A 12,764-nucleotide genomic window follows, 5' to 3' on the forward strand; every position below is an offset into this window, starting at 1 on the left:
TGTGTGTGTGTGTGTGTGTGTGTGTGTGTGTGTGTGTGTGTGTGTGTACTTACACAAGGAGAAGAAGGAAGAGGAAAACAGGAAGGGAGGGAATTTGATATGTTAATGTAACTTTTTTTCATTTTTAAGAACTACACTTTTTTGTTTTTCCTTAGGTGCCTTAGCTGGACCAGTTATTGTGGAGCCACATGTCACAGCAGTATGGGGAAAGAATGTTTCACTGAAGTGTTTAATTGAAGGAAATGAAACTATAACACAAATTTTATGGGAGAAGATACATGGCAAAAGTGCACAGACTGTTGCAGTTCATCATCCTCAATATGGATTCTCTGTTCAAGGAGAATATCAGGGAAGGGTCTTGTTTAAAAACTATTCACTTAATGATGCAACAATTACTCTACATAACATAGGATTCTCTGATTCTGGACAATATATATGCAAAGCTGTTACATTCCCACTTGGAAATGCTCAGTCCTCTACAACTGTAACTGTATTAGGTAGGTGTACTTAAATTGTATATTTTGGTCGTGTGGTGAGGATTATTGTAAAAGTATTTTCAAGAACTTAAAATAATTGAAATTATATATAAATGTAGGTTTAAAATAAAATAATTCAGATATGTTTTTTCAAGTTCTGTCATAAAATTCTATGATTCTAGACTCTCAGTTTAAACTAAATCTTGTCCCTATCTACCTGTGTATCTATATAAAGCTGTGTAATTTATAGCTATTTTACTTTCTTCATGAAAGATTGTTTTTTATTTATAATACTAAGTGCTGAGATTCTTTGACATTTATTTTCATTATTTCCCCTCAAATTTTCAACCTTTAAATTACCCTCTTTAAATAAGCTTTTCCATTTTTTAAGTGACTGTGGTCTTAGAGCCATTGACATCTCATGTTTGTTTTTCAAATCAGCTTTTATTTCTGCTGTTGTGGATTTGCATAGCTATTTGAATCTTGGTCTATTGCTTGCATTGAAAGATCTTCTGCCTTTTCCTATCTGAAAACTATTAAAGTTTATAGCAGAATTTAGGAAGAGCTTATTAGCATTAAAATAGTCACCTGCAGTGAAAGGTAAACCAATTTGGAATAGCTGGTGAGTACTTTTATAATACTAGAAGGAGGATTAAGGAGTAAAAGCAACTGTAGCCATTTCCACCCAGAGTGGAACTCCTTTAATGGGTGGTCTTTGCTATGAATCTGCCTGTTTGCCTGTCAGGGACTTTGTAAGGTCTGCTGATAGCTTTCCCTACTCAATCCTTCTTCACTTTTCTCCCAGATGTTGTTCCCTAATAAGCCTTTTGTACTCCTCATTTGATCTCAGTGTCTGCTTCCAGAGAACCAAATAACTACACAGCCTCTAATATTTAATGGCATGATTTCAGGGTCACTGATGTGCAGGAAAGAAATTTTGTCCAAATATGTTATATATTTTTTCATATTGAGAAATACTACTTAAAAATAGAAATAATTAAATATTTGAAGACTTTAATGTTTAAGAGCCTGCCCTAAGAGCTGTGGGAAAAATATAACTTATGTTTACAAAATTGATACTTTTGAGACCTGTTTTGATTGGAAGGCAGGGCATAAATATCTGAAAAATCAAGTGCAAGCCATTGGGGTAAAAAAAGTCACAGAAAAATTCAGTGTCAAGAAAAAATAGATAAATAGTTCGCATGTAGAAGAGAGAACTCGTGAATAAGACGTTTTGCTTTAAATTTTAGTAATTCCCCTTAAATTAACACAATACTCAGTGGTTTAAAACTCGACTGTTGGTAGTATAAGACTAGTCATGCTTTTAGCTGGGTCTTCTTCTCTAACTTCATCTATTCCACTCCTTGCTCTACTTCTCCCAGCAACCCAAATTTTATAATCATAATTAACTATTTATACTTCATTAACACCTATTTTTTTACATGTGTAGTTTTCTTATGCCTGGATTGCCACCTTTTTCCTCCTGTCTCTTTCTTCTAGATTCTTCTATTTAACTGCTCCTCATCAAACCACATCTTTTTTTTTTTTTTTTAATTTATTTTATTTATTTTTGGCTGCCTTGGGTCTTCGTTGCTGCACCTGGGCTTTCTCTAGTTGTGGCGAGCGGGGGCTACTCTTTGTTGTGGTATGTGGGCTTCTCTTGTTGTGGAGCATGGGCTCTAGGCATGCAGGCTCAGTAGTTGTGGCACACGGGCTCTAGAGTGGAGGCTCAGTAGTTGTGGCACACGGGCCTAGTTGCTTAGCGGCATATGGGATCTTCCTGGGCCAGAGCTTGAACCCGTGTCCCCTGCATTGGCAGGTGGATTCTTAACCACTGTGCCACCAGGGAAGCCCCAAACCACATCCTTTTGGAAGCCATTCTTGAAATATCTACCCCTCTGCAATTTGATGGGGGTTTTTTGCTCTTTTGCCTTTGTATCTTGAGCTTATCTTTGTTGTAGCAATTAACATAATGCTTATTGTATGTCTTCTTCACTATAAACTTATGGTAGACTGCAACTGTGCACTTTAAAATTTAACTTTATATCCCTAAAGCCTGTAAGAGTTTCTGGTATGTAGCAGTAATACACTAAATGTTATTTAAGTAGGGCATAGGAATGGATAAATAAACTCTGTAGTTTAGAAATGTTTTGTAGAAAAGTAGTTGAGCCAGTCCTTGAATGGTGGATAGGTTTTAGGTAGGCAAACAGGAAAGAAGTATAGGGAGGAGAATGAGCCAACGCAGGGAGGCAGAAAACAGCATATATTAGGGCAGAGTTTCTTCAGAATTGGCATTGTTGAACTTTTGGGCTGGAATTCTTGTGATGAGCTGTCCTGTGCATTGTAGACTGTTCAGCAGTATCCATGACCTCTACCCACTAGATGCTAGTAGCAGTTCCTTAAGTTTCAACAAGTTAGAATGTCTCTCAACATTACCAAGTGTCCTCTGCAGGACCACTGAGTAATTTGTTGATTGTTCAAAGGATTTATATAAAATACAAGAATTAAAGGCTAGAAAGGTAGAGCAGGACCACTTTAAAGTAATCTAAATATTAAGATGGGGAATTTGAGCTTTATATTGCTGGAAATGCAAACTTAGTGTACAGCATTGTACTTCTTCTCACCTCTCTTCTTTTATTCTCAGATTCTTACTGTTTATTATTTATTTATTTATTTATTTTTGGCCACGCTGCACGGCATACAGGATTTTAGTTCCCTGAGCAAGGATCAAACCTGTGCCCCCTGCAGTGGAAGCATGTAGCCCTAACCACTGGACAACCAGGGAAGTCCCAGATTCTCGCTGTTTAAAGCATGGTTCATGAACCAGCAGCAGTGGCATCACTTGGGAGCATGTTAGACATACAGAATTACAGACCCCTCCCAGACTTGTTGAATGATAAATCTACATTTTAGCAAGATCCCCAAGTACTTTTTATGCACAGTAGAGTTTGAGAAACACTGCTTTGACCATCTTCTCACCTTGCTTAGAGGGATACCTGACTCGTAGACCTGATTTAGAAGTAATGTGATGAAAGTTGTGATTTAAGATGATGAGTCTGGTGTTTTTGATGGATTGAAATGAAGAGTCCTGAAATCATAATGCCTCAGCCATGAGGCCATGAAAGCTTGAAGTTAATTTTCTAATTTCTGCCACTTGAGTGAGGAAGGGAACTACTACAAAGGAAAAATTAGCAGAACGTTGTAACTGACTGTATATAATAAACTAGGGAGGTTTGAACAGTAACAGGTTTTGAACCTTAGTGATTGAGTAAATTATGTTACCGTTAATTTAAATGGGCATATCTGAATGAAAAACATGTTGGGGATTGGGAGGATGAGACGATGAACTCAACATTTGGCTTATTGAGTTGGAGGATACATAGGCAAACAATTCCAGGTAGGTGGTTAGAAACTATAGAGTCAAGCTTTGTATCAAAAGCAAATAAAATCAGGGATCATCCAGGTAGTAGTGTTTATCAGATAAAAGTTTTTAAGAAACTTATAAAAAGTAACTGAAGGCCTAAGACTCAGTATTTATTAGGGCAGAGATTGGAAGAAATAGAGATGAGGAGTTCAAATAGATAGCTTTGAGAAAAACTGTCAAAGTAATATTATTCATATCAAGAGAAGAAAAAAGTTTTTAAGATTACTCTAGCAGCTTTTTCCTACAGTGAGAATCAAGCCATACAGAAAGTGATTTCAGTGACCATTTTTTCAGTTCTTCGAAGGCTGGCACATAGCTACTATCATTCTAAATGCATAGCCCAGAAGTTAATTCATTACTTACAGCAGATACCTGAAGGCATTAGAACTTAATTCTTTTGGAACTGATTGGGAAGAACTGCACTAAGTATCAAATTTTACCAAATCAGTCAAAGAGAACAGGCAAAGAAAAGTATTGAGTGTATAGATTAGGCAGTGACATTAGAGTTTCAAAGGAGTAGTAGTAATAGAAAGTGAATTAAGGGAATGTAATATAGCAAAAAGCTTTGGGAACACTAAACAGCAGATGCCCCATAGCAGAAGAGTTGTACAATTGGTTACTTCCTTTTGATATATGGGATATTATATAGTTGTTAAAATTGTAGTTAAGAGAAGTATTGCTGCTTGAAAATAAAATGAGCCACAAAACTGTAGGTATGCCATGATTACATCTATATAGAAACTAGAAACAAATAAGAGAAGGAAATGGAAGAATATGATAATGACTGTATTAAGATATTACAGTTGTGGATAAGTTTTCTTTGTTTTTCCAATTTTTAGTAATATTACTTTTGTAATTAAAAAAAAAAAGATTTCCACTGCTGCACATGATGGAGTAACAGGGACTGGATTTACCCTTTCTCTCTCTAGCAACAAAAAAACTAGGCAGCTTAATAGGCATGGTAGGATTATGATCCCTGAAAGAAGGAAAATAAACAAGATGAGTTCTACAATTGCTCCAGCCTTCTCCTTAGGCAGTTTCCAGTGACAGCTCAGTGACAAGGAATTCAGGTAGAGAATGCTAGTCTTACTGAGTTTAAGAGACAGATTGGACAGGTGATTAGAATTTGTGGAACAGAATACTGGAAAGAAGGGAACATGAGAGAGAAAGAGAGAATGTGTATGCTTTAGAGACCTACAGAATGGCCCTCTGAATTCTTTGGCTTAGTACTGATCTATGTGCATGTGAGAGGAAACTTTTGAGGTGGATGAAAGAACCAACAGAAAGAAGTAGGCTTAACAATCCTGACATTAATGCAGGGCCAGGAAAACTTCATGTTCCCCCAAATCAGAGTATATAGGGCATTGGGTAGCATCTTAAGAGGAAGCAACAACAAAACCACTAGACAGGGAAGGGTGCAGAGAAGTTAACTTAAATGTTGGGGAATATGAGAAAAGTAACTTTAGAAAGCAACTGAAGTGTACAACCAGGAGATTGATTCCCTTCAGAAGAAATAGAAATAACAATTTAAAATTGACTTTAAGGTAATTTTTTAAGTTCCTCGAAGATAAAAGCCTCTATTGATGGCACAGGTTATTCACATTAACTCTCCCATGGTGGGGGATGGGCAAGTGAAATGTTAAAAACCATTGAAAACTTCAAAGAAATAACAACATAGTGCGGAATATAACTAGACCAAATCTAAGAGAAGGTGGAAACATAGAAATAAACCTAGTACCGAAAGCTGAAATCTGTATTCAACCTTGGGGACATTAGACAATTTAGAAGAGACACTTAAGATGATGAACTAAGCTTTCAAGAACCTTGAGAAGTGAGAGAGACAAATAGCTGAATGCAAGTCTGCTCAAGATGGGATGTCTAATAACCTTTCTTATATTCTCCTGGTACCCAAAGGCTTAACAGTTTTCAGAATAATAGTACACATGTAGGAAACCAGTCTTTTTATAGACTTCTAGGCCTGGTTTATATCACTTGAGTAGTCTGAAATTAAGGAGATCCTGGACTGGATAGTGTTCTCAGGAGCTAGCTTAGCAGAAGAAAACACAGAAAGGTACTGCATTCTCAGCCTCAAATTACTTCTACCTTCATTATTCAAACTCAAGGATTCATCTGCTTGAATAACCAGGCATACAAGTAAAGAAGACTCCACAAGCAGCAGCCAGTGCAAACAAGACAACAGAAACAGACCTGCATGAGATGTTGGAATTATCAGACACAGACTGTTAAACAACAGTGCTTACCATTTGAAGGGATAAGTCAATCTCTTAAATTTCTGTAGAGAACAAGAAATTTGGTCTACTTCAAGGCCAAATTACTATGTGATATATATAGTAATTTGGCCTCGAAGTAGACAGGTAACTCTTAGTACAAACATACCTTGGAGATATTGTGGGTTCAGTTCTAGACCACTGTAATAAAGCTAGTATTGCAATAAAGTGAATATCACAGTAAAACAGTCACATGAATTTTTTGGTTTCCCAGTGTTATAAAAATTATGTTTAGGGCTTCCCTGGTGGCTCAGTGGTTGAGAGTCCGCCTGCTGATGCAGGGGGCGTGGGTTCGTGCCCCGGTCCGGGAGGATCCCATGTGCCGCGGAGCAGCTGGGCCCGTGAGCCATGGCCGCTGAGCCTGCGCGTCCGGAGCCTGTGCTCCGCAACGGGAGAGGCTGCGGCAGTGAGAAGCCCGCGTACTGCAAAAAAAAAAAAAAAAAAAAAAATTACGTTTATACTATACTATAGTCTGTTAAGTGTGCAGTAGTATTATGTCTTCTTTTTTTTTTACATCTTTATTGGAGTATAATTGCTTTACAATGATGTGTTTCTGCTGTATAACAAAGTGAATCAGCTATGTGTATACACACATTCCCATATTCCCTCCCTCTTGTGTCTCCCTCCCACCCTCCCTATCCCACCCCTCTAGGTGGTCACAAAGCACAGAGCTGATTTCCCTGTGCTCTGCGGCTGCTTCCCACTAGCTATCTATTTGACATTTGGTAGTGTATGTCCATGCCACTCTCTCACTTCGTCCCAGCTTACCCTTCCCCCTCCCCATGTCCTCAGGTCCATTCTCTACGTCTGCATCTTTATTCCTGTCCTGCCCCTAGGTTCTTCAGAACCACTTTTTTTTTAGATTCCATATATATGTGTTAGCATACGGTATTTGTTTTTCTCTTTCTGTTACTTCACTCTGTATGACAGACTCTAGGTCCATTCACCTCACTACAAATAACTCAATTTCATTCCTTTTTATTGCTGAGTAATATTCCATTGTATATATGTGCCACATCTTTATCCATTCATCTGTCGCTGGACACTTAGGTTGCTTCCATGTCCTTGCTATTGTAAATGGTGCTGCAGTGAACATTCTGGTACAGACTCTTTTTGAATTATGGTTTTCTCAGGATATACGTCAGTAGTGGGATTGCTGGGTCGTATGGTAGTTCTATTTTTAGTTCTTTGAGGAACCTCTTACTGTTCTCCGTAGTGGCTGTATCAATTTATATTCCCACCAACAGTGCAAGAGGGTTCCCTTTTCTCCACACCCTCTCCAGCATTTATTGTTTGTAGATATTTTAATGATGGCTATTCTGACTGGTGTGAGGTGATACCTTATTGTAGTTTTGATACAATAGTATTATGTCTTAAAAAGCAACGTACATACCTTAATTTAAAAAACATTTTGTTGCTAAAAAATGCTAACCATCATCTGAGTCTTCATCCAGTTGTAATCTTTTTACAGTAGTAACATCGAAGATCACAGATCATCATAACACATATAATAATAAAGAAAAAGGTTGAAATATTGTGAGAATTACCAAAATGTGACAGAGACAGGAAGTGAGCAAATGCTGTTGGAAAAATGGTGCTGATAAACTTGATCAATGCAGGGTTGCCCCAAACTTTCTATTTGTGAACAATGCAATATTTATGAAGCACAATACAGCAAAGTGCAATCAAATGAGGTGTGCCTGTATATAAAAGTAGTTAACTGATAAATTTTATGCGTTTGAATTAAAAACTTCTGCTCATCAAAACACACCATAGGGTAAAGAGACAAGCCCTAAACTGGTGGAAGATATTTTCACATATAATCAGAAAAGGACTCTCCCAAATCAGTAAGAAAAAAACAATTGGCTTTAATAGGTATTTTGCAGAAGAAGAAATTCCAAATGGCTCATAAACAAGAAAAGATCCTTAACATCATTCATAATCTGAGAAATTAGAAACAAAGTTTCAATGATATGCTGTTACATACTTACGAGGTTGGCAAACTTTGAGAAGTCTGGCTGTCAACTGTAGTGGGTATGTTGGACCAACCAGAGTACTAAGATTGGGAGTAAATTTGTACTTTGGAAAGCTTTTTGGCATTATCTGGTAAATAATGGAAATAAACATAGTACCAAGGGATAAACTACAGGAACTTTTATACAAATATACCAAGATACATGAATGAAAATGTTTCTTATAAAATTGTTTGTACCAAGCAGGAAATAGCACCAATGTCCAACAGTAAATGAACCATACAGTAGTTAAAACTAATAATTTATACAATTGCATGCAAATCTAAATGATCTAAAAGTAAAAAGTAGAAAAAAGAATTGCAAAATAATAATCTAAGGCGAAATGATCCCACATAAATAAATCTCAGGAGCAGAAAGTTGAGACAAAAAATATTAAAAAAATGAACCAATTAGAAATTTTGGAAATGAAAAAAAGTCTTTTAGATTAAAAATTTAATGCACACAGTAACCTATAGGCTTGAGCCAAAGAATTCATGACGGTGAGTACTCAGGAATTTACACAGAAAGGAGCATATAAAATTTGCTGGAAAATGTGAAGAGGTAGCTAGCATATATATGGAGGGTAGATTAAAGGGGTCTAACATTAAGGTTACTTCCCCTGCTGAGGAGCTTTCTTATACCAGATAAAGGTAGGTAGCATGTACACTTCAATAAACTGTTAGTGACATTACATTTTAACAGTACCTATATTAAATGTGTTGTAAACATTTTTGCTGCAAATTGAAGCATTATATATTAAAACCACTTTTTCTTTTCCCTGGTAGCGTAGTGGTTAAGAATACACCTGCCAATTCAGGGGACACGGGTTCGAGCCCTGGTCCAGGAAGATACCATGTGCCACAGAGCATCTAAGCCCATGTGCCATAGGCTTAGTAGTGTAATAGTACCTTTAATCTCCTTTCAGAGTAGTAGTACCTTTAATCTCCTAATGGAAATTATGATCAAATTTGCAGGAATTTTTTTTATATACTAATTTTGGGGAAAACTCAAAAACTTGTCCCTGTAAAGAAAAGTGTATCTTTACCAGGGAGAGCCATCTTTGTGATGGTTATGTAAAGTCTTGCTTTTTGTTTGGCCTGGTTCATGATCTTCTCATTTCAAGAATCCAGCTGGTGTTGGCATTTAACGTGTGTGTATTTTATATGCAGTTGTCTCTAAGTTTATGAAATATGGCTAGTTGTGGCTTGGAAGGAGTGAATACGCTTTTGATTGAAATGTAACTAATTTTTTTAAATTTAAACAGTTGAACCCACTGTGAGCCTGATAAAAGGGCCAGATTCTTTAATTGATGGAGGAAATGAAACAGTAGCAGCCATTTGTATCGCAGCCACTGGAAAACCAGTTGCACATATTGATTGGGAAGGTGATCTTGGCGAAATGGAATCCACTACGACTTCTTTTCCAAATGAAACAGCAACAATTGTCAGCCAATACAAGCTTTTTCCTACCAGATTTGCTAGAGGAAGGCGGATTACTTGTGTTGTAAAACATCCAGCCTTGGAAAAGGACATCCGATATTCTTTCATATTAGACATACAGTGTAAGTAAAGAATAACATTTACCTTTTAAACATCATGCATTTTATTTTCTCCCTTTAACATAATTCTGTATCAAGCTGTCTTTAGTTTGAATATTTAATATTCAGATATTGTTATAGATTTTCCTTGTTGACATTTTTTCTTAATTAAAAAAATATTTTCATGGAAATTCCATTTAACCAGAACATATTTATGTTTGTAAAGACAGACAATGATTTTAAAGTTGCTGTCCAACTTAAAATTATTTAACCTTGTCCTTTTTAGACCTTAAAAATAAGCTAGATTAGGTAAATTGTGGAAATTTATACCTCAGAATGTGCAATACTTGGCGAAAAACAGCTCCTCCAATCCAATTAATTTAGCTGTTATTCATTTTTATTGATTCTACCCATGATGTTTTCAGCAAGGATCTTTTACTTCCTAGATGCACTTTAATTAGTTTGAAAATTTGTGTTTTTTCAGTATTATTTCTAGTCTGATTTTATTGATCATGTTGTAAGATCCTCATAAAGGTAAAACAGAGTCATCGTTGGGATAATAATAATCTTAGATAAAGTTCAAACCTGGCCCATCTTGTGCTTTTATTTTTTGGTTAAGGGATACTCTCTTGTGTGTATGTTTGTGTGGATATGTGCATGTGTGTATATACTTTCCCCTCTTCTATAAAGTTTCTCATTTTTGATACATTCTTTGTGTAGCATTTTAAAATTTTGAGCAAGAGAAAAAGTGATGGTGTAGGTAGCATATAGCAAAGATAATGAAAATTAAGTAGGTTAAAGATAAAATTAGGAGAAGTGTTTAGGTTCTGGTGTCATTTCCATCCATGCACAGATCATAAATCTAGGTAGCTTTTTGAAGGAAATGTTCTGTTTTTTGTTGTTATTGTTTTGTTTTTTTTGATATGACATTCATGGAATTTTACACATATTCATTACACTTGGTATAATTAATGGTTTTTAAAACTAATTCTAAGGATCTTTTTAAACATTTACAGGGTTAAACTTGAGAAGTTGTCTTACATGGATGTTATTACCATTGTATTCTTGAGTGCAAATACAGTCCTAGTAGTAGTCCCTCGGTATCCATGAGGGATTGGTTCCAGGACTCCTTCAGTTACCAATGGCATAGTATCAATATTTGTATGTAATCTACACAATCCTCCCATGTACTTTAAATAATCTCTAGATTACTTATAATACCTAATACAATGTAAATGTTATGTAAATAGCTATAAATTCAATGTAAATACTATGGAAGTATTTGCTGGTATGCAGCAAATTCAAGTTTTGCTTTTTTGAACTTTGTAGAATTTTTTTTTTCCTGAATATTTTTCAACCACAGTTGGTTGAATCCACAGATGCTGAATTCATGGATACAGAGGGCTGACTGTACCTTCTTTTCTCCTCACTTATTTGGAGAATCCAAATAAAATTTTTTTTTTCTTTCTTGCTTTTACATACTTTTAACTTTTTCTTTTAAAATTTACATCCAGGTTGTAAGTACCATTAATATTTTTCTCATATATGTTTTTTTCTTCCCTGTGTCTAATAATGACTGAAATTTTCTTCAGTATTTATACTATTATTGTTTGCCTGAATGAAATTCTAAATGTGTAAAAATATTTCTCCTGATGTAAAACTTTATAATTATGGTTTAGATTTAGTGGCCTACTCCTAAAATGTTCTCAGAGTATTCTTTTCTCCTGTTAATTGGGCCCTCTGAAACATGTAAACAAAGCTTAAGGAGATAAAATCTTATATCCAGAATTCATATCTCAAAATTTGGAGGTATTCTTTGGGGATACTTTACTACCTATTTTCTCCTCCTTTGAAAATAACTTAAACTCACATACATCTGTACTGTTCTTTCAGTAACATTTTTTATTACCAATTTTAAGTTAGAAAAAATGTTTGTTAATTCTTTGTATTTATAAGAGGCAGACTTTTTTTTAATTATTAAGGTAATTGTACCTTAGTATAAAAAGTTTAATTTTTTTACTACTTTTTTTTGTAAACCTTACTTGATTGACTTCAGGCTTCCCTGCAGAGTTAAAGACTGACCTGGTCTCTCTCTAACTTCCCATCTGGCCACGTACCCTTTATCTAGTTTACTTGTATAGCTCACAGAAGGGTGGAACGTCCCTGTACCATACATAAATAGCATTTCTTTATCTTTTCTCTTAGTATCGTATTCTTTTCCTTCTTGGCCCTCATAACGGATTTTAGTTAAAGTTTCTAAAATGTCATCTTTCCTGTTACCATTAGAATGTAAGTTTTGTGAATACAGATTCTACATGTATACTAAACCTCTAAAACAGTGCCTGTCACTTAATAGGAGCTAAACAATGGTGGTTGAATGAATGATTAGTATTGGATTTTACAGTTTGAAGGTATAAATTTATATTGATGGTAGATGTGGATAATTGCTCATTTAGCTAATTATATTGCACATATGCTAAAAGACCTTTGTGTACTTTTAGGCCATGAATAAAAATTTAATGTTTTAGAACAATTGAGGCCTCAGATAATTTACTTTAGTTGTGATTATAGTCTTAGAAAGTTTGTCACATCTTTACATGCCCAAAGGGTATTAATTAATTGTAATATAAGGAATCTTACTTTATTTTATTTTTTGTAATTGGTATCTCTTAGGGGATATTTCCTTTTGAATTAAACATTTCTTTAAAGACAGTTTTATGTAGTGACTTGGTACTTAAATGCCATGTCTCATCAAATTACCAACTATATTTTCTTTGTTCATATACCTCTGCGTATTTCATAACAGGACTCTTACATTTTGCTTTTGGTGATTATAGGTTTGTGAATATTCTTACACTGTGTCCATAATAACTAGAATTGTACATGCTTATGGCTGCCTAGTGTTTGGTGCTCATTGTCCATTCATTCAATCATTCTTTTAGTCAACCAGTATTTACTGAGTACTGTATTCCTTATTTCTTATGTATATGAGAGAAGGAAAATACACCACTTCTAAAGTTGTGTACT

At 35.3% G+C, this 12,764-nt stretch overlaps 1 protein-coding gene across 2 annotated transcripts in view; it reads left to right on the forward strand.

The window, feature by feature from the left end:
• Window positions 1–12,764, forward strand: part of NECTIN3 (nectin cell adhesion molecule 3) — a 128,081-nt gene that overhangs the window by 41,863 nt on the left and 73,454 nt on the right. For both annotated transcript variants that reach the window (XM_029214225.1, XM_029214224.1), the window contains exons 2-3: window positions 156–497; window positions 9,465–9,761. In XM_029214225.1, coding sequence (XP_029070058.1) covers window positions 156–497; window positions 9,465–9,761 — 639 coding nt within the window. The remainder of the gene's footprint in view (window positions 1–155; window positions 498–9,464; window positions 9,762–12,764) is intronic.

Source organism: Monodon monoceros, unplaced genomic scaffold (genome assembly GCF_005190385.1).
Source record: "Monodon monoceros isolate NGI ecotype Baffin Bay Population unplaced genomic scaffold, NGI_Narwhal_1 Super_Scaffold_11, whole genome shotgun sequence".
NCBI lineage: Eukaryota > Metazoa > Chordata > Mammalia > Artiodactyla > Monodontidae > Monodon > Monodon monoceros.